The 22,275-nt window shown below is 46.4% G+C and overlaps 1 protein-coding gene across 2 annotated transcripts in view; it reads right to left on the bottom strand.

Moving 5' to 3' along the window:
* Positions 1-22,275, bottom strand: part of laptm4b (lysosomal protein transmembrane 4 beta) — a 66,721-nt gene that overhangs the window by 31,405 nt on the left and 13,041 nt on the right. For both annotated transcript variants that reach the window (XR_013498370.1, XM_078217007.1), the window contains exons 2-5: positions 21,970-22,081; positions 12,564-12,637; positions 10,281-10,403; positions 8,606-8,704 (exon numbers count right to left, since the gene is read on the bottom strand). Coding sequence is in view for 1 of the 2 variants with exons in the window: in XM_078217007.1 (XP_078073133.1) it covers positions 8,606-8,704; positions 10,281-10,403; positions 12,564-12,637; positions 21,970-22,081 (408 nt within the window). In the remaining variant the exon portion in view is untranslated. The remainder of the gene's footprint in view (positions 1-8,605; positions 8,705-10,280; positions 10,404-12,563; positions 12,638-21,969; positions 22,082-22,275) is intronic.

Here is a 22,275-nt window from a genome sequence, read left to right as displayed (position 1 = left end):
GAAGTGATTTACTAGGATGCTACTGGGACTTGATGGTTTGAGTTATAAGGAGAGGCTGGATAAACTGGGACTTCTTTCTCTGGAGCGTAGAAGGCTGAGGGGTGATCTTATAGAGGTCTATAAAATAATGAGGGGCACAGATCAGCTAGATAGTCAATATCTTTTCCCAAAGGTAGGGGAGTCTAAAACTAGAGGGCATAGGTTTGTGAGAGGGGAGAGATACAAAAGTGTCCAGAGGGGCAATTTTTTCACACAGAGGGTGGTGAGTGTCTGGAACAAGCTGCCAGAGGTAGTAGTAGAGGCGGGTCCAATTTTGTCTTTTAAAAAGCATTTAGACAGTTACATGGGTATGATGGGCATCGGGGGATATGGGCCAAACGCGGGCAATTGGGATTAGCTTCGGGGTTTTAAAAAAAAGGCGGCATGGACAAGTTGGGCCGAAGGGCCTGTTTCCATGCTGTAAACCTCTATGACTCTATGACATCAATAGCTACTTTAATTACTTGCCTATTCTAACAAATTGATAAAAAAGTAACAAGAGGGAGCGGGCAAAGATGGGCAGGGGCATCTCTGAGATACAAGCCCTTGCCCCCTCTGAGGAGAGAAGCCTGGAAAGAGCGGTTGAAACCCAAGAGTGAACTGTCACTGAGTGCGAGGCCGGCAGACCCCGAACAAGCGAGAACCATAATCCAAATGACCTTTCTGAAATGAGTCCATCATCCCCCACACACTTGCCATCTCCACCAGCTGACCCCATGACCTTCATGTTGCAGGATCTGCTTCAGGAGAGGCCGGGCGCAATGCCACACCGACCCCTGGAGGGGTGGAGTGGGAGAAATGTTGTAGGTGCAGGGGAGGGGGAGATGGAACGGAAGGATTGTGGGGGGACGGGGAGTGGGAAGGAGACTGGTATGATGGCAAGGAGGGAACAAAGGACTGGGCAAGGCAGGGGGTGAGGGACGGGTGTGTTGCTGGGGATGTATTAGCCAGACAATGAAACTCCTACACATCGAATCTGGAGGCAGTGGGCCCCTCCCTGGTCCGATATCTGTGTCGGACCCTAGTCGGCGGATACTCAGCTTCCCTCGTACTCCATTGTCATTGGAAGGGAGGTTGTTGGCTGCTCTATTAAGGAAGGTATATTTACTGTTTTAATCATTGATCATTGTGAAATTATAATGGATTTGGATTGTAATCTATAATGGATTTGGATTGTAATCTATAATGGATTTGGATGAATTATTTAAATAAAAAGAAAGAGAGGGTTTGTGCATGGGCCACAATCAGTCTTGAAAGGGCAAAATGCCAACTGGGCGTGATGACCCCTGTGAGTGGGAGCAGTTCATGGGGATGTGCCAACAGGTCAGGGTCACTGGCTGGAACATGGGCAAGCCTCGTTTACCAGGGGATTCCTTTGAGAGTAATGCAGACTCGCAGATGGACAGAGTGCATCGCGTTATCATTGGGAAAGGAGACATCACAGATGAGATGGTAAGTTACACAATGACAAGTCAGTTGCCCGAGAATGGCATCTCAGTGCCAACTCCAAATTCTTCCCCCCAGCGCGAGGACATCCAGCCAGGTCACTCCTGTGTCCCGGAGGGGTGGGGATCGGGGGGTGGCAGGGGCGAGCCACCAGCACGGACACCCCTACCCCTGTCCACCCCGGTGTAACCTCCAAGTGGTGCCTCACCTCCCTCCTCCCCCTCGGTGCTCACTCCGCCAGGCCCCCGCTATTCAGCACCTGGCCCAATTCCCAGCCACATGACTTCCAGCTGGAGGGGGTGGGAACATCTCGAGCAGCCGTCAAATCAGCCTCCAAATCCACTAATGAGATGCTAATGAGGTCATTTGAATATTTAAAGGCTTCCCGCCCACTCTGGCCAGGAACTCGATCGGGGCCGGCGGTGAGGGCTGGGAGGTTCGGAATGGGTACAGCGACCGGTGCGGCACACATTGTTCCACCGACACCGTAGGAGTTTCATTGTCTGGCTAATACATCCCCAGCAACACACCCGCCCCTCACCCCCTGCCTTGCCCAGTCCTTTGTTCCCTCCTTGCCATCATACCAGTCGATCAGAGCTAGTGGGCCCAGAGTTTCAAATGCGTGCTTCTGACAGCCAATGTTAAGTCTGAAGGCAGAAAAATACCCCTTAACAGGGGTTCCATTTCATGGGGCATTGGCATCAGCATTGGAACAGGAGGGATCTGTACTATTGGGAGGGTCTTCAGCTGAACCAGTCTGGGACCAGTGTTCCAGCGGAAAGGATAAATAGGGTGGTCACAAGGACTTTAAACCAGCAAGTGGGGGGGAAAGGGAAGGGCAAAACTACAGGAAGTGTAACGGTCAATGGGGAGCAAATCAGCGGGTTAGCATGTGGGGAGGAGGGTTCAACTACATAGAAAATTATGAGAAAAGTTAAAAGGAAAGAGATCTCAGGAGATGTTATTAATGGAGGTGTTAGGATTCAAAAAGGTATAAAAACTAGCGTAAGGGCACTTCATCTGATTGCTCGTAGCATTCGAAACAAGGTCAATGAGTTGATGGCACAAATCATCGTGAATGAGTATGATTTAGTGGCCATTACAGCGAGATAGGCCGGAATTTTACAACACGCCCACCCTGATTCCGGGGGCGGGTGAGGCTCGGAGAAAGGCATTCTCTGCTGGCCTTGGGCGAGATCATACGCACCTTGGGTGGGTGTGCCAGTAAAATTCTGCCCATGGTTACAGGATGGCCATGACTGGGAGTTAAAAATTCAGGGGTATCAGACTGTTCGGAGGGACCGACAGGAAGGTAAGGGAGGTGGTGTAGCTCTGATATTTAAGGATGACATCAGGGCAGTAGTGAGAGATGATATAGGTTCTGTGGAGAAAAAGGTTGAATCCATTTGGGTGGAAATTAGAAATAGTAAGGAGAAAAAGTCACTGATAGGCATAGTCTATAGGCCACCAAATAATAACATCACGGTGGGGCGAGAAATAAAGAAATAACTGGTGCATGGAAAACTGGTACAGCAATTATCATGGGGGATTTTAATCTACATGTCAGTTGGTCAAACCAGGTCGGTCAAGGCAGCCTTGAGGAGGAGTTCATAGAATGTATCCACGATAGCTTCCTTGAACAATATGTAATGGAACCGACAAGGGAGCAAGCTATCCTAGATCTGGTCCTGTGTAATGAGACGGGAATAATTAACGATCTCACAGTTAGGGATCCTCTCAGCAAAAGCGATCACAGTATGGTTGAATTTAAAATACAGATGGAGCGTGAGAAGGTAAAATCCAATACCAGTGTCTTGTGCTTAAACAAAGGAGACTATAAAGGGATGAGGGAGGAGTTGGCTAAGGTAGACTGGGAGCAAAAACTTTATGGTGGGACAATTGAGGGACAGTGGAGGACTTTCAAAGCGATCTTTCACAGTGCTCAGCAAAAGTATATACCAGTGATAAGGAAGGACTGTGGAAAAAGAGATAATCCACCATGGATATCTAAGGAAATAAAGGAGGGTATCAAATTGAAAGCAAATGCATACAAAGTGGCAAAGATTAGTGGGAAACTAGAGGATTGGAAAATCTTTAAAGGTCAACAGAAAGCCACGAAAAAAGCTATAAGGAAAAGTAAGATGGATTATGAGAGCAAACTAGCTCAGAATATAAAAACAGATAGCAAAAGTTTCTACAAATATATGAAGTGAAAAAGAGTGGCTAAAGTAAACATTAGTCCTTTAGAGGATGAGAAGGGGGATGTAATAACTGGAAATCAGAAAATGGCTGAGGCATTGAACAGGTATTTTGTGTCGGTCTTCACAGTGGAAGACACAAATAACATGCCAGAAATTGATGACAGGAAGGCTATGGCAGGTGGGGACCTAGAAACTATCATTATCACGAAAGAGGTAGTGTTGGGCAAGTTAATGGGGCTAAAGGTAGACAAGTCTCCTGGTCCTGATGGAATGCATCCCAGGGTACTAAAAGAGATGGCGGGGGAAGTAGCAAATGCGCTCGTGGTAATTTACCAAAATTTGCTGGACTCTGGGGTGGTTCCCGCAGATTGGAAAACAGCAAATGTGACGCCACTGTTTAAAAAAGGAGGTAGACAAAAGGTGGGCAACGATAGGCCGGTTAGCTTAACTTCTGTAGTGAGGAAAATGCATGAACCTATCAGCAAGGAAGAAATAGTGAGACATCTGGATAGAGATTGTCCCATTGGGCAGATGCAGCATGGGTTCATGAAGGGCAGGTCATGTTTAACCAATTTACCAGAATTATTTGAGGACATTATGAGTGCAGTGGACAACGGGGAACCAGTGGGTGTGGTGTATTTGGATTTCCAGTAGACATTTGACAAGGTGCTGCACCAAAGACTGCTGCATAAGATAAAGGTGCACAGTGTTATGGGTAATGTATTAGCATGGATAGAGGATTGGTTAACTAACAGAAAGCAAAGAGTGGGGGTAAATGGGTATTTTTCTGGTTGGTGATCAGTGACTAGTGGTGTGCCTCGAGATCAGTGTTAGGACCGCAATTGTTTACAATTTACATAGATGATTTGGAGTTGGGAACTAAGTGTAGTGTGTCAAAATTCGCAGATGACACTAAGATGAGTGGTAAAGTATGCAGAGGACACTGAAAGTCTGCCAAGGGATATAGATAGTCTAAGTGAGTGGGCGAGGGTCTGGCAGATGGAGTACAATGTTGGTAAATGTGAGGTCATCCATTTTGAATAACAGCAAAATGGACTATTATTTAAATGGTAAAAAATTGCAGCATGCTGCTGTGCAGAGGGACCTGGGTGTCATTGTGCACGAATTGCAAAAAGTTGGTTTGCCGGTGCAGCAGGTAATTAAGAAGGCAGATGGAATTTTGTCCTTCATTGCGAGAGGGACAGAGTTTAAAAACAGCGAGGTTATGTTGCAGCTGTATAAGGTGCTGGTGAGGCCACACCTGGAGTTACTGTGTACAGTTTTGGTCTCCTTACTTGAGAAAGGATATACTGGCACTGGAGGGGGTGCAGAGGAGATTCACTAGGTTGATTCCAGAGTTGAGAGGGTTGGCTTATGAGGAGAGACTGAGTAGACTGGGACTATACTCATTGGAATTCAGAAGAATGAGGGGAGATCTTACAGAAACATAGAAGATTATGAAGGGAATAGATAAGATAGAAGCATGGAGGTTTTTCCCACTGGTAAGTGAAACTAGGGGGCTTAGCCTCAAAATAAGGGGGAACAGATTTAGGACTGAGTTGAGGAGGAACAGTGGGTTAGCACTGTTGCCTCATAGCGCTAGGGATCCGGGTTCGATTCCCGGCTTGCATCGCTCTCCATGTGGAGTTTGCACATTCTCCCCGAGTCTGCGTGGGTTTCCTCCGGGTGCTCCGGTTTCCTCCCACAGTCCAAAGATGTGCGAGTTAGGTTGATTGGCCATGCTAAATTGCCCCTTAGTGCCAGAGGGATTAGCAGGGTAAATATGAGGGGTTATGGGAAGAGGCCCTGGTTGGGATTGTGGTCGGTGGAGACGCGATGGGCCAAATGGCCTCCTTCTGCACTGTAGGGATTTTATGAACTTCTTCACCCAAAGGGTTGTGAATCTGTGGAATTCTGTGCCCAGTGAAGCCGTTGAGGCTACCTCATTGAAGAGAGATTTTTGAACAGTAAAGGAATTAAGGATTATGGTGAGTGGACGGGTAAGTGGAGCTGAGTCCATGAAAAGATCAGCCATGATCTTATTGAATGGCGGAGCAGGATCGAGGGGCCAGATGGCCTACTCCTGCTCCTAGTTCTTATGTTCTTAGAAGTATATTTACAAAAATAGAACTATTCAATTTTCAACTCTAGTTTCCCACAATGTTCTTAGCTGGAGTGTTTCGTTGAAGGATTACTTTCTTGAAAATGATGATATGAGTCATTAATAAAAATGATGGATTATGGAGCTAGAGGTGGAAATCACGAGTTAAATCCTGGTGCAAAGCCAAGCAACAAGAGTGGCATCAATCAGGCATCTCTCTCCCAGCTCAATGGTCATGGAGTCATAGAGGTTTACAGCATGAAAACAGGCCCTTCGTCTCAACTTGTCCATGCCGCCCTTTTTGTTTTAAACCCCTAAGCTAGTCCCAATTGCCCGCATTTGGCTCATATCCCTCTATACCCACCGTACCCATGTAACTATCTAAATGCTTTTTAAAAGATATAATTGTACCCGCCTCTACTACTACCTCTGGCAGCTCGTTCCAGGCACTCACCACCCTCTGTGTGAAAAAATTGCCCTTCTGGACACTTTTGTATCTCTCCCCTCTCACCTTAAACCTATGCCCTTCAGTTTTAGACTCCCCTATCTTTCGGAAAAGATATTGACTATCTAGCTGATCTATGCCCCTCATTATTTTATAGACCTCTATAAGGTCACCCCTCAGCCTCCTACACTCCAGAGAAAAAAGTCCCAGTCTATTCAGCCTTTCCTTACAACTCAATCCATCAAGTCCCGGTAGCATCCTAGTAAATCTTTTCTGCACTCTTTTAGTTTAATAATATCCTTTCTATAATAGGGTGACCAAAATTGTACACAGTATTCCAAGTGTGGCCTTACCAATGTCTTGTACAACTTCAGCAAGACGTCCCAACTCCTGTATTCAATGTTCTGACCGATGAAACCAAGCATGCCGAATGCCTTCTTCACCACTCTATCCACCTGTGACTCCACTTTCAAGGAGCTATGAACATGTACCCCTAGATCTCTTTGTTCTGTAACTCTCCCCAATGCCCTACAATTAACTGAGTAAGTCCTGCCCTGGTTCAATCTACCAAAATGCATTACCTCGCATTTGTCTAAATTAAACTCCATCTGCTATTCGTCAGCCACTGGCCCAATTGATCAAGATCCCGCTGCAATTGGAGATAACCTTCTCACTGTCCACCATGCCACCAATCTTGGTGTCATCTGCAAACTTACTAACGATGCCCCCTATATTCTCATCCAAATCATTAATATAAATGACAAATAACAGTGGGCCCAGCATTGATCCCTGAGGCACACCGCTGGTCACAGGCCTCCAGTTTGAAAAACAACTCTCTACAACCACTCTCTGGCTTCTGTCAAGAAGCCAATTTTGTATCTATTTAGATACTTCACCCTGGATCCCGTGAGATTTAACCTTATGCAACAACCTACCATGCGGTACCTTGTAAAAGGCCTTGCTAAAGTCCATGTAGACAACATCAACTGCACTGCCCTCATCTACCTTCTTTGTTACCCCTTCAAAAAACTCAATCAAATTTGTGAGACATGATTTTCCACTCACAAAACCATGCTGACTGTCCCTAATCAGTCCTTGCATCTCTACATGCCTGTAGATCCTGTCTCTCAAAATACCTTCCGACAATTTACCCACCACAGATGTGAGGCTCACTGGCCTGTAGTTCCCAGGCTTTTCCCTGCAGCCCTTTTTAAACAAAGGCACAACATTTGCCACTCTCCAATCTTCAGGCACCTCACCTGTGACTATCGATGATTCAAATATCTCGGCTAGGGGACCTGCAATTTCCTCCCTCGCCTCCCACAACGTCCTGGGATATACCTCATCAGGTCCCGCAGATTTATCTACCTTGATGTGCTTTAAGACTTCCAGCACCTCCTTCTCTGTAATATGTACACTCCTCAAGACATCAGTATTTAATTCCCCAAGTTCTCTAATATCCATGCTTTTCTCAACAGTGACTACTGATGAGAAGTATTCATTTAGGATCTCACCCATCTCTTGTGGATCCGCACATAGATGACCTTGTTGATCCTTAAGAGGCCGTACTCTCTCTCCTGTTACTCTTTTGCCTTTCATGTATTTGTAGAAGCTCTTTGGATTCTCCTTTGCCTTATCTGCCAAAACAATTTTGTGTCTCTTTTTGCCCTCCTGATTTCTCTCTTAACTCTACTCCTACATCCCCTATACTCTTCCAGGGATTCACTTGATCCCAGCCTATGCACGTCATGTGCCTCTTTCTTCTTCCTGACCAGGGCCTCAATATCCCGAGTCATCCAGGGTTCCCAACTTCTGCCAGCCTTGCCCTTCACTCTAAGAGGAATGTGTTTACCCTGAACCCTGGTTAACACACTTTTGAAAGCCTCCCACTTACCAGACATCCCTTTTCCTCCCCACAGACTCCCCCAATTAACTTTTGAAAGTTCCTGCCTGATACCATCAAAATTGGCCTTGCCCCAATTTAGAATATTAACTTTTGGGACAGACCTATCATTCTCCATCGATATCTTAAAACAAATAGAATTAAGGTCACTGGTCCCAAAGTGATCCCTCACTAACACTTCTGTCACCTGCCCTTCCTTATTTCCCAAGAGGAGGTCAAGTTTTGCCCCCTCTCTAGTCAGGCCATCCACATACTGAATGAGAAATTCCTCCTGAATACACTCAACAAATTTCTCTCCATCCAACCCTCTAATACTATGGCTGTCCCAGTCAATGTTGGGAAAATTAAAATCTCCAACTATTACCACCCTATTTTTCTTGGAGCTATCTGTAATCATTTCATTAAACAAAGTCATTAAACAGAGTCATTTCAGTATGCAGAGGTCTGATAAAATGGGAGCTCAAACTTACCTTAAAGGCCAGGATGATACCGACAAAGGTGAGAACAATAAACACCAAGCATGTTGGGTTCATGGACATTATGTCCTCCTTGTGTGGCAAATTACTCGGCTGTGGAAATGGAATGTAGAGAAACAATGAAATTCAGAACTGCATGGATATTGAGTTATAATAATACAGAAACAGGTCATTCGGTCAAACTGGTCTCTGACAATGTTTATGCTCCACATGAACCCCCTCCCGCCAACTTCATTCAGCCCTGACAAGGATGGCACGGTGGCACAATGGTTAGCTAGTTAGCAACTGCCGACTTGCAGTGCCAGGGACCCAGATTCAATTTTGACCTTGGGTGACTGTCTGGGTGGAGTCTGCACATTCTCTCTGGGTCTGCATGGTTTCCTCCGGGTGCTCCGGTTTCCTCCCACACTCCAAAGACGTGCAGGTTAGGTGGATTGGCCGTGCTAGATTGCCCCTTAGTGTCCCAAGATGTGTAGGTTAGGTGGATTGACCATGATAAATGTGGAGTTATGAGGATAGGACCTGGGTAAAATACTCTGTCAGAGAGTCAGTGCAGGCTCGATGGGCTGAATGGTCTCTTCTGCATTATTCTAATAAACTTTGATTTCCTTTATCCCTCACGGATGTATCGAATTTCCCCGTGAATGTATTTAGTTCAACAATTTCCCTGTGGTAGCAAGTTCCACCTTCTCACTACTCTCTGGGTAAAGAGGGTTATCTTTCTTAATTTGTTCATGGAATGTGGGCACCGCTGGAAAGGCCCGCATTTGTTGCCCATTCCTAATAGCCCCTTGACTGCAGTCAAGAGTTAACCACTGGGTCTGGAGTTGCACGTAGGCAAGACTGGGTAAGGACGGCAGATTTTCTTCCCTAAAGGTAATTAGTGAACCAGAAGTGTATTTACCACAGTAGATCATAGTTTAAGTGGGCGGCACGGTGGCACAGTGGATAGTACTGCTGCCTCAGAGCACCAGGGATTCCCGGATTCGATTCTGGCCTCGGGTCACTGTCTGTGTGGAATTTGCACGATCTCCTCCATCACAGGTTTTTTTACACAGAGGGTGGTGGGTGCCTGGAACTCGCTGTCGGGGGAGGTAGTGGAAGCGGATACGGTAGTGACATGAATAGGATGGGAATGGAGGGATATGATCCCCGGAAGGGTAGGGGGTTTTAGTTCAGACGGGCAGCATGGTCGGGGCAGGATTGGAGGGCCGAAGGGCCTGTTCCTATGCAGTAATTTTCTTTGTTCTATCTATGTGGGTTTCTTCCGGGTGCTCCGGCTTCCCCCCGCACTCCAAAGATGTTGGATTGGTCACGTTAAATTGCCCCTTAGTGTCCAAAAACGTGTAGGTTAGGGGGATTACTGGGGTTACGGGCATAAAGCCTGGGTGGGATGCTCTGTTGGAGAGTCAGTGCAGAGTTGATGGGCCGATTGGCCTCCTTCTGCTCTATAGGGATTCTCTGATTCTCATGGTCACCGAGTAAATGGCAGTTATAATATTCAAATTAAAAGTGGAAACATTTCAATTCCAGAGCTTATTTGCTAATTGAATCTAAATTTCACCAACTGACACGGTGAGATTTGAACAGACACCCCTTCCCCCCTCTTTTTCCCATGTTTCAAAGCTTAAATGCCCAATGATTTCACATAAAATTGCACATTTTGTACCAGTTGTCTCAAGTAGTCCTGGATGTAGTTTGGATAGACGACCACGCTGATGACTACAAGAGCATTGAGGGCAAAATCGAAGATCTGATAACAGAAAAATGGGATGATCCAAGCGCTGAGTTGCTGGAAAACAAAGAGGAAACAGAGAGATGTCAGTTTTGCAACGGTCAAAAGTAGAAAATGCTGGAAAAATCTCAGCAGGTCTGACAGCATCTGTGGAGCCAACATTTCGATCTGGATGACCCTTGTGCCGTCGTCTATCTTTGAAATTCTGTTGGGAAATCGCTCCTGTGGGGATTTGGGGATGTTTGATTCGGCTGAAGCTGAATATAATACAAGTTGAATTGGTTGTGAGCTTCCAAATTCCTGTGTATTCTTTTGATTTGATTTAATTATTGTCACATGTATTAGTATACAGTGAAAAGTTTTGTTTCTTGTGCGCTATACGGACAGAGCATACCGTTCATAGAGAAGGAAGGGAGAGAGTGCAGAATGTAGTGTTACAGTCATAGCTAGGGTGTAGAGAAAGATCAACGAGGTATGTCCATTCAAAAGTCTGACGGTAGCAGGGAAGAAGCTGTTCTTGAGTCGGTTGGGTACGTGACCTCAGACTTTTGTATCTTTTTCCTGACAGAAGAAGGTGGAAGAGAGAATGTCCAGGGTGCGTGGAGTCCTTAATTATGCTGGCTGCCTTGCCGAGGTAGCGGGAAGTGTAGACAGAGTCAATGGATGGGAGGCTGGTTTGCGTGATGGATTGGGCTACATTCACGACCTTTTGTAGTTTCTTGTGGTCTTGGGCAGAGCAGGAGCCATACCAAGCTGTGATACAACCAGAAGGAATGCCTTCTATGGTGCATCTACAAAAGTTGGTGAGGGTCGTAGCTGACATGCCAAATTTCCTTAGTCTCCTGAGAAAGTAGAGGTGGTGGTGAACTTTCTTAACTATAGTGTCGGCATGGGGGGACCAGGACAGGTTGTTGGTGATCTGGATACCTAAAAACTTGAAGCTCTCGACCCTTTCTACTTCATCCCTGTTGATGTAGACAGGGGCATGTTCTCCTTTACGCTTCCTGATGACTATTTCCTTCGTTTTGTTGACATTGAGGGAAAGATTATTGTTGCTGCACCAGTTCACCAGATTCTCTATCTCATTCCTGTACTCTGTCTCATCATTGTTTGAGATCCGACCCACTCCGGTGGTGTCTGGGAAAGTTCCAGGGGTCAGAAAAATCCCTAATGTAACACTTCTGTTCAAGGAAGGAAAGTGGCAGAAAGGAGGAAACCACAGGCCAGTTAGCCTAGTGTCTGTCATTGGGAAAATGCTCGAATCCAATGTCAAGGAGGTAATAGCGGGATATCTAGAAAATCATAATACAATTAGGCAGAGTCAACATGGGAGCTCTGATGAAGGGTCACCCAGACTTGGAATGTTGACTCTATTCTCTCTCCACAGATGCTGTCAGACCTGCTGAGATTTTCCAGCATTTTCTGTTCTTTTATTTCAAATTCCAGCGTCCGCAGTATTTTGCCTTTATCTCAGTTCCGACACAGTTTGACGAGATCCCACCTCGCTCATTTTTATTGAACCTGGAATCAGAAACAATGACACTTTTAAATACGCGCTGCAGAACGGGAGACCTGGCATCAGATTGTAAGCACTGTCAATATTGCATCCCTGATCAATACCTTCCTAATTGATTTCTTGAATTGGGGTAAAGATTTACTAGGATGCTATCAGGACTTGATGGTTTGAGTTATAAGGAGAGGCTGGATAGACTGGGACTTTTTTGTCTGGACCCTAGGAGGCGTAGGAGCGATCTTATAGAGGTCTATGAAATAATGAGGGGCTTAGATAAGGTAGGCAGTCAACATCTTTTCCCAAAGGCAGGGGAGTCGAAAAAGGGGCGTATGTTTAAGGTGAGAGGGGAGAGATACAAAAGGGGCCAGAGGGGCAATTTTTTCACACAGAGGGTGGTGAGTGTCTGCAACATGCTGCCAGAGGTAGTAGTAGAGGCGGGTACAATTTTGTCTTTTAAAAAGCATTTAGACAGTTACATGGGTAAGATGGGTATAGAGGGATATGGGCCAAACGCGGGCAATTGGGACTACCTTAGTGGTTAAAAACTGGGTGGCATGGACAAGTTGTGCTGAAGGGCCGGTTTCCATGCTGTAAACTTCTAAATGCATCGCGAAAATTAGTTACAATAGCGTAATCAAAATAAAACCCAGCAAATTTTAACTGCTGTGAATTAGATCACTATTTCTGTAATCAAGTTACAATACCTTGTATGCTCCATATGTGGCCATTCCACAGATCATTATCATAAGCAGGGAAATCGCAGTAGCAACACATATATCTGGAACAGAAAAATGGGAAGTATACACACTATGAACAGCACATTATTCGTAGGTGCTATATCAAAGCAAAGAATGAGAACAGACAAACCTTAGGATGGTGAGATTGTTTAAAGTAACATATTTTGTATTAATTGACATTTTTCTTACCTTTTATAGAAAGATAGGAACAGGAGTAGGCCATTCAGCCCATCAAGCCTGCTCCGCCTTTCAATATGGAAATACCTAGTCGGACATTTCAATGCCTTTTACACCCACTGGATGGCGCCAACGACTCTCAAGAAGTTTGACACCACCCAGGACAAATTACCCCAGCACGGTGGCGCGGTGATGAGCACTGCTGCCTCACAGCGCCAGGGACCCGGGTTCAATTCCGGCCTTGGGTCACTGTCTGTGTGGAGTTTGCACGTTCTCCCCATGTCTGCGTGGGTTTCCTCCGGGTGCTCCGGTTTCCTCCCACAGTCCAAAGATGTGCGGGTTAGATGGATTGGCCGTGCTAAATTGCCTCTTAGTTCGTGTCAGGAGAATTGACAGGGTAAATACAGGCAGTTAAGTGGATAGGATCTGGGGGGGGGTGGGGATTGTTTTCAGTGTAGGCTCGATGGGCCGAATGGCCTCCTTCTGCACTGTAGGATTCTATGATTGGCACCACATCTACAAACATCCAGTCCCTCCACCACCGACGCTCAGTAGCAGCAGTGTGTACTATCTACAAAATGCATTGCAGCAATTCACCAAAGATCCTGAGACAGCACCTTCCAAACCCATGACCACTTCCATCTAGAAGGACAAGGGCAGCAGATACATGGGAACACCACCACCTGCAAGTTCCCCTCCAAGCCACTCACCATCCTGACTTGGAAATATATCATGATATGGAAATGCCGGCGTTGGACTTGGGTGAACACAGTAAGGAGTCTAACAACACCAGGTTAAAGTCCAACAGGTTTATTTGGTAGCAAACGCCACGTGGCGTTGGCTACCAAATAAACCTGTTGGACTTTAACCTGGTGTTGTCAGACTCCTTACATTGGAAATATATCGCCGATCCTTCGCAGTCGCTAGGTCAAAATCCTGGAATTCCCTCCCTAATGGCATTGTGGGTCAACCCACAGCGGTTCGAGAAGGCAGCTCACCACCACCTTCTCAAGGGCAACTAGGGATGGGCAATAAATGCTGGCCGGCCAGCGACGCCCATGCCCCATGGATGAATAAAAACAAACTTTCCCATAGCCCATTACGTTATTGTTGATCAGAAATCTGTCAATACTTCGTTTAAACACACACCAATAATATTTTTCTTCGGACATCCAGACACTCAGCTAAGAGTATCAAGGGAGCGCTGAGGGGGAGGGGTGGGAATAGGTGGTAGCTTGCCTTGCGGACGATCACAGAGCGAAGAACAAAGAAAATTACAGCACAGGAACAGGCCCTTCGGCCCTCCAAGCCTGCACCGACCGTGCTGCCCGACTTAACTAAAACCCCCTACCCTTCCGGGGATCATATCCCTCTATTCCCATCCTATTCATGTATTTGTCAAGACGCCCCTCAAAAGTCACTATCGTATCCGCTTCCACTACCTCCCCCAGCAACGGGTTCCAGGCATCCACCACCCTCTGTGTAAAAAATCTGCCTCGTACATCTCCTTTAAACTTTGCCCCTCGCACCTTAAACCTGTGCCCCTGAGTAATTGACTCTTCCACCCTGGGGAAAAGCTTCTGACTATCCACTCTGTCCATGCCTCTCATAATCTTGTAGACTTCTATCAGGTCACCCCTCAACCTCTGTCGTTCCAGTGAGAACAAGCCAAGTTTCTCCAACCTCTCCTCACAGCTGATGCCCTCCATACCAGGCAACATCCTGTAGCCTCTCCAAAGCCTCCACATCCTTCTGGTAGTGTGGCGACCAGAATTGAACACTATATTCCAAGTTCAGCCGAACTAAGCTTCTATAGAGCTGCAACATGACTTGCCAATTTTAAAACTCAATGCCCCGGTCGATGAAGGCAAGCATGCCGTATGCCTTCTTGACTACCTTCTCCACCTGCATTGCCACTTTCAGTGACCTGTGTATCTGTACACCCAGATCCCTTTGCCTATCAATACTCTTAAGGGTTCTGCCATTTACTGTATATTTCCTATTTGGATTAGACCTTCCAAAATGCATTACCTCACATTTGTCCGGATTAAATTCTATCTGCCATCTCTCCGCCCAAGTCTCCAACTGATCTATTTCCTGCTGTATCCTCTGATAGTCCTCATCGCTATCTGCAAATCCACCAACCTTTGTGTCGTCCGCAAACTTACTAATCAATCCAGTTACATTTTCCTCCAAATCATTTATATATATTACAACAGCAAAGGTCCAAGCACTGGTCCAGCTTGGTGATTATTGAACACAACAGGTAACCCTCAATTCCCTTGTCGATCAAAAATCTGTCTACCTCAGTATTGAATATATTCAATGAGCCATTCCCCAGGGCTCTCTGTGGGAGGGAACCCCATGGACTGACCACCCTCCGAAAAGATATTTTCCTCAGCCATCTTGAATGGGAGACCTCCTCATTTCTAAACTGTGGCTCCCCTGGTTCTAGACTCAGGGAGAAACATTCCCTCAACGTCCACCCTCAGGATCTTCTAGGTGTCAGCGAGATCACTTCTCATTCTCCTAAACCTCAATGGGTATCATAAAATCCCTACAGGAGGCCATTCAGCCCATCGAGTCTACACCAACCCTTCAACAGAGCACTCCACCCAGGCCCTATCCCTGCATTTAGCCCACTAATCCCCCTAACCTATACATCTTGGGACACTAAGGGGCAATTTAGCATGGCCAATGCACCTAGCCAGCACGTCTTTCGGACTGTGGGAGGAAACCGGTGCACCCGGAGGAAACCCACACAGACATGGGGAGAATGTGCAGACTTCGCACAGACAGTGACCCGAGGTCGGTATTGAACCCTAGTCCCTGGCGCTGTGAGACCCAACAGCTCAAACTTTACTCACAAGTAATTTATATGTTTAAAGTGTATTTATTAGTCAAGTAGGCTTACATTAACACTGCAATGAAGTTATTGTGAAAATCCCCTAGTCGCCACACTCCGGTGCCTGTTCGGGTACACTGAGGGAGAATTTAGCACGGCCAATGCACCTAACCAGCACGTCTTTCAGACTGTGGGAGGAAACCGGAGCACCCGAAGGAAACCCACGCAGACACGGGGAGAATGTGCAGACTCCACACAGACAGTGACCCAAGCCGGGAATCGAACCCAGGTCCCTGGCACCACGAGGCAGAAGTGCTAACCACTGTGCCACCGATAATCCTTCGTCCCAAGAATCGGTTGAGTGAACTGTTTCTCATGCAATTATATCCTTTCTTAAGTAAGACGACCAAAATTGTACACAGTACTTCACATGTGGTCTCACTGTCGCTCTGTACAGCAGCAGCATAGCTTCCTACTTTTAGATTTAATTCCCCTTACAACAAACGCTAACATTGCCCTTGCCCCCCCCCCTAATCACTTGCTGTATCCACACACCAGCATTTTGTAATTATGCACCAGGACACCCAGATCCCTCTGTGTCACCGAATTCTGTAACCTCTCTCCATTTAATATTCCACTGCTTTCCAAACTGGCTACGGTCACATCTACGTACATTCTACTGCTTCTGTCAAATTTTTACCCACTCACTTCACCCATTTCAATTCCAAGTAAACTCCTTGGGTGAAATGTTCCCCTCCCGCCCGCCACGGGAATCGTAGCAAGTAGGGGCAGACCTCGGGTGGGATTTTCCAGCCTTGGGGCCAAAAATTCCCACTCTTAATGTCCTCTTGACAACTTAATTTCCTACCTAATTTTGTGCCATCAGCAAATTTAGATACCATACAATCAATCCCTTAATTCAAGTCATTGATGTAGGTCGTGGCACGGCGGCACAGTGGTTAGACTGCTGCCTCACAGCGCCATGGAGCCGGGTTCGATTCCCGGTTTGGGTCACTGTCTGTGCGGAGTCTGCACGTTCTCCCCGTGTCAGCGTGGGTTTCCTCCGGGTGCTCTGGTTTCCTCCCACAGTCCAAAAGACATGCTGGTCAGGTGCATTGGCCATGCTAAGTTCTCCCTCACTGTACCCGAACAGGCGCCGGAGTGTGGCGACTAAGGGATTTTTACAGTAACTTCACTGCAGTGTTAATGTAAGCCTACTTGTGACACTAATAAATGAACTTCAAAGTAGCTGAGAGCACAGCACTGTGGTTCTCCATCTGTTACAGTTTGCCAACCCGAAAATGACCCATTGATCCCCACTCTCTGCCTCTTGTCAGCTAACAAATCCTTTATCTGTGCTAATACATTACCCCCTACACACACAGCTCTTATTTTGTGAAGTAAATTTTGAGGTGGTGCCTTATCAAATGCCTTTTGGAAATCCAAGTATACCACATCTACAGGTTCCCCTCCATCCATATTGTTTGTTACTTCCCCAATGAACTCAAATAAAATGGTCAAAGACGATTTCCCTTTCACAAAACCATGATAAACGCAAAATACTGTGGATGCAGGAATCTGAAACAAAAACTGAAAGTGCTGGGAAATCTCATTAGTGGAGAGAGAATAGAGCCAGCGTTTCGAGTCTGGGTGACCCTTCGTCAGAGCTACCATGTTGCCTCTGCCTAACTGTATTACGATTTTCTAAATGTCCCGCTATTACCTCCTTGATATTGGATTCGAGCATTTTTCCAAACCCAGACACTAGACTAACTGGCCTGTAGTTTCCTCCTTTCTGCCACTTTCCTTTCTTGAACAGAGCTGTTACATTAGAGATTTTTCATTCCGCTGGGACGTTTCCAGCATACACGGGAATTTGGAAGGTCACAACCAATGTAACCTACATTATATTCGGCCTTCAGCCTAATTAAACAACCCCAAATCCCCACAGGAGTGATTTTCCATCAGAATTTCAAACACGGGCGGCACGGTGGCACAGTGGTTAGCACTGCTGCCTCACAGCGCCGGGGACCCAGGTTCAATTCCATCCTCTGCATGGAGTCTGCACGTTCTCCTCGTGTCTGCGTGGGTTTCCTCTGTGTGCTCCGGTTTCCTCCCACAGTCCAAAGATGTGTGGGTTAGGTGGATTGGCCATGCTAAATTGCACTACACTAAAATTAGTGCAAGGGGGATTAGCAGGGTAAATATGTTGGGGGTTATGGGAATAGAGCCTGGATGCGATTGTGGTCGGTGCAGACTCGATGGGCCGCATGGCCTCCTTCTGCACTGTGGGGACCCTATGAGAATGTGACACAAAGCCAGATGTGGCACATTGGGACCGGAAAGAGGTTAGTTTTAAGGAGCATCTTAAAGGAGGAGAGAGAGGTTGAGAGATTTGGGGAGGGAATTATAGAGCTTGATGCCCAGGCAGCTGTAAGCATGTCCTTCGATTGAGCATCGGGGAAGGTGATGGCCTAGCGGTATTATCACTAGCTCATTAATCCAGAAACTCAGCTAATGTCCTGGGGACACGGGTTCGAATCCCGCCTCGGCAGATGATGGAATTTGAATTCAATAAAAAATATCTGGAATTAGAAATCTACTAATTCCATGAAACCATTGTCGATTGTCGGAAAAACCCACCTGGTTCACTAATGTCCTTTAGGGAAGGAAATCTGCCGTCCTTACCCAGTCTGGCCTACATGTGACTCCAGAGTCACAGCAATGTGGTTGACTCTTAATTGCCCTCGGGCAACTAGGGATGGGTAATAAATGCTGGCCAGCCAGTGACGCCCATGTCCCATGAATAAATGAACAAAAAAACATTGAAAATTGGGGGAGGCCGGGAGGTGGTGGAATAGAGATTAGGAAATTATTGGGTTAGCGAAGGTTAGAGACAGGAAGTTAGAGATAGGTGGGGGCTTTGAACACAGAGGGAGCTATTCTGATCGACTTCTGGCTGTCATTTGAGATCTTGCTGCACAGTTGATGCCTCAGTCGTCAGTGATTACAGTGGGAAATTATTGTTACTGGTGGAGGACAAGAAATCAATGTGTCATTGTCAGTTTCTGTATTACAATGGGGAGGATCGAATAATCAGATATGATTAATAAACTTGATCTAACAGCCTTTGTGTTTACACAATAGGACACCTCGCAGTCTCTTTTATAGCTGAACGCTAACAAACTGAACTCATTTACCAAGAAATGTTCTGCCTGAATTATTTCTTGTATTTCAGTTTTTTGATATTTTATCCAATGGGTCCACTGAATCTACTCTTCCCCTTAATTTGGGCAGCTGGTTTGGTTTGTATCCTGGCGTCCATACGATACCCCAGCCTGTTCATAGAATGTAGAACATAGAACACAGAACAGTACAGCACAGGAACAGGTCCTTTGGCCCATGATGTTGTGCCGAACATGACACCAAATTAAACTGATCCCTCCTGCCAGACCTTGCTCATTTTCCTCTGTTCCTTGCATATTCATGCGCTTATCCAAAAGCCCCTTAAACACCCCTATCGTCTCTGCCTCCACCGCCACCCCTGGCAGCAAGTTCCAGCCACCTACCACTCTCTGTGTAAAAATCTTGCCCCTCACATCTCCTTCAAACTTTCCCCCCTCACCCTTTTTTTTCACTCATTCATGGGACATGGGAGTCACTGGCTGGCCAGCATTTATTGCCCATCCCTAGTTGCCCGAGGGTAGTTGTGAGTCAACCACATTGCTGTGGCTCTGGAGTCACATGTAGGCCAGACCAGGTAAGGACAGCAGATTTCCTTCCCCAAAGGACATTAGTGAACCAGATGCGTTTTTCCGACAATCGACAGCAGTAGATTCTTAAGTCCAGATATTTTTTATTGAATTTAAATTCAACCATTTGCTGTGGCGGGATTTGAACCCATGTCCCCAGAACAATAGCTGAGTTTCTGGATTAATACCTAGCAATAATCCCACTCGGCCGTCGCCTTCCTGGCTTGCATGCCCCCAGTGCACCTTAAGTGCATGCCCCCTATTATTAGGCATTTCAACTCTGGGAAAAGGATTCTGCCTCATCATTTTATAGACTTCGATCAGGTCTCCCCTCAACCTCCGCTGCTCCAGAGAAAACAACCTGAGTTAGACATTCAGTCATGAATGATCTGAACCTTAACTCCATCAACCCGTTTTGGTTCCGTAACCTTAATATTCATAGTTTATGGGGGTGATTTTACCGGTTCACCCCACCCATCGATTGTGAATTTGGATTTGTCCAGAAAATGGATCTGAAACTCTCCCACTTTCACACAGAATATTTCTCGTAAAATTCCTCCCTATGGATCTAAGCTTCAAAATGTTTGATTGAAACTTTCGGCCTACCCAGCCTTGAGAGAGGTTTGCGTTGGAGAGTTCCGTCCCTGGCCTGGTCATGGTTACATCCTTGCCAGGTAAGTATGGCCTTGGTTAATGGCCAATAAAGAACCTGATCCAACCCCCAGCTGCCAGTATTTTATACACGGTGGACAGAGGCCTTCCCACCATGCAGGTGGCCCGGCAGCGAACATGTCACAAAACGTTGTCGATTGTTGACATAAATTGTCGTTTGTCGGAAAAACCCATCTGGTTCACTAATGTCCTTTAGAGAAGGAAATCTGCCGTCCTTACCCGGTCTGGCCTACATGTGACTCCAGAGCCACAACAATGTGGTTGACTCTCAACTGCCCTTGGGCAACTAGGGATGGGCAATAAATGTTACCCAGCCAGCGACACCCATGACCCACGAATGAATAAAAGGAAAAATATATCGCTGTTTCTTCACTGTCGCTGGGGACTCCCTGCCTAACAGCACTGTGGGTGTACCTACAACTCAGGGACTGCAGTGGTTCTAGAAGGGAGCTCACCATCACCTTCTCAAGGGAAACAAGGGATGGGCAATAAATGCTGCCCCAGCCATCTCGTAAAAAACCTTCCTTTACCTTCCTCACATCTCTTGGCCGTTGTGTCACTCCACAGGAATTTCCTTCCTTTCCACCGTACTCCTCAGCATCACCCACCCCGCCTGTTGACTTCCCAACCTCCAGTCCCTTTCTCCTCTCCACTCCAATCTCTCTATCCCTCTTTCATTCGGCACATCCATCCCATCTCCTTCCTCCCCCTCCCTGATCGAGCTTTTACCCCACCTTCTATCCCGGCTTGATCCCAACACCTGAACTTGCCCTCGATGTGCACGTTTGCAATTTTAAATTTTTAAAAAAGTTCAATGATTTGATTGATTCGAGTCTGAGCTCGGTCTCTGCAGTTTCTGTGTGAGATCCCCTCCTTTCCCCGATTCCTCACCATGCCGTGCCCGTGGCAGATGTGACAGGAAATATATCTGTACTTAAAAATCTAAAAGTGACACTTAGCAAATGCAGCTGCAAGAATCACAGAATCCCAACGGTGCAGCAGTAGGCCATTCGGCCCATTGAGTCTGCACCGACCATAATCCCAACCAGGCCCTATCCCCATAACCCCACATATTTACCCTGCTAGTCCCCCTGACACTCAGGGTCAATTTAGCATGACCAATCCACCTAACCCGCACATCTTTGGACTGTGCAAACCAGCATGTCTTTCAAACTGTGGGAGGAAACCCACGCAGACACGGGGAGAACGTGCAAATTCCACACAGACAGTGACCCAAGCCGGGAATCGAACCTGGGTCTCTGGCACTGTGATGCAGCGGTGCTAACATTGTGCCACCGTGCTGCCCCATTTCTTTAATTGCATCTGGTTTGTTGAGTAGGTCTCACTGTGGTCCCACATGCAACAAATTCTGAAGCAAGTATAAAGGGGATTCCATCAGGAAAGAATAATTACACTTGAATGTTTATCAGCATTTCTTTTTGATACTGTAGAGTCTGACTAAATTCAAGTTAATTTGGAAGTTTAGTATCATTCATTTACAGGATGTTGTCGATATTTATTGCCCATCCCTAGTTGCCCTGCATCTAAGAGTCAACCACATTGCTGTGACTCTGGAGTCACATGTAGGCCAGACCAGGTAAGGGCAGCAGATTTCCTTCCCTAAAGGACATTGGTGAACCAGATGGGTTTTTATGACAATGGTTTCATGGTCATCAGCAGACTTTAATTCCAAATATTTATTGAACTCATCTATCACCATCTGCTGTGATGGGATTTGAACCCGGGTCCCGAGAGTGTTACCTGGGGTCTCTGGATTACTGATCCAGTGACAATACCACTGCGTCACCCCTCCCCATGAACTAGTGGGTTGGGAGGGAAGTGGAGGCTTGGTGTGATTGGGGGGGGGTTTCAGGGGGTTACAGGGAGAGTGCAGAGGGAGCGACAATGAGCAAACGTATGGACTTACTGGCATCATCGGTGAAGTCAAAGTCACTGCCGTGTTCAGTGTGGGGCAGATGGTACCGTTCAGGGTCACCAAGAGCAGACAACAAAATCAGCAGCACCACGCCATTGATCAGCTAATGGAGAGAAAAATAAAGCAGTCAGCAACTCAAAGCAAAGCTCATTCATTGCGAAAGCACCTTCAAAGAGAATACAAATAGTTTAGAATAGTCTTAACCAATCGATAAATCAATTTAATCACCTAAAAGTCTGGGAATGTTACGACTATCATCAAAGGTGAAAAGAAAACACTTCTACTTTCTCAGGAGAC

The sequence above is a fragment of the Mustelus asterias genome, chromosome 7, assembly GCF_964213995.1.
Source record: "Mustelus asterias chromosome 7, sMusAst1.hap1.1, whole genome shotgun sequence".
Taxonomy (NCBI): domain Eukaryota; kingdom Metazoa; phylum Chordata; class Chondrichthyes; order Carcharhiniformes; family Triakidae; genus Mustelus; species Mustelus asterias.
Note: the sequence above shows the minus strand (reverse complement) of the source record. Positions and strands in the feature narration are given on the sequence as shown.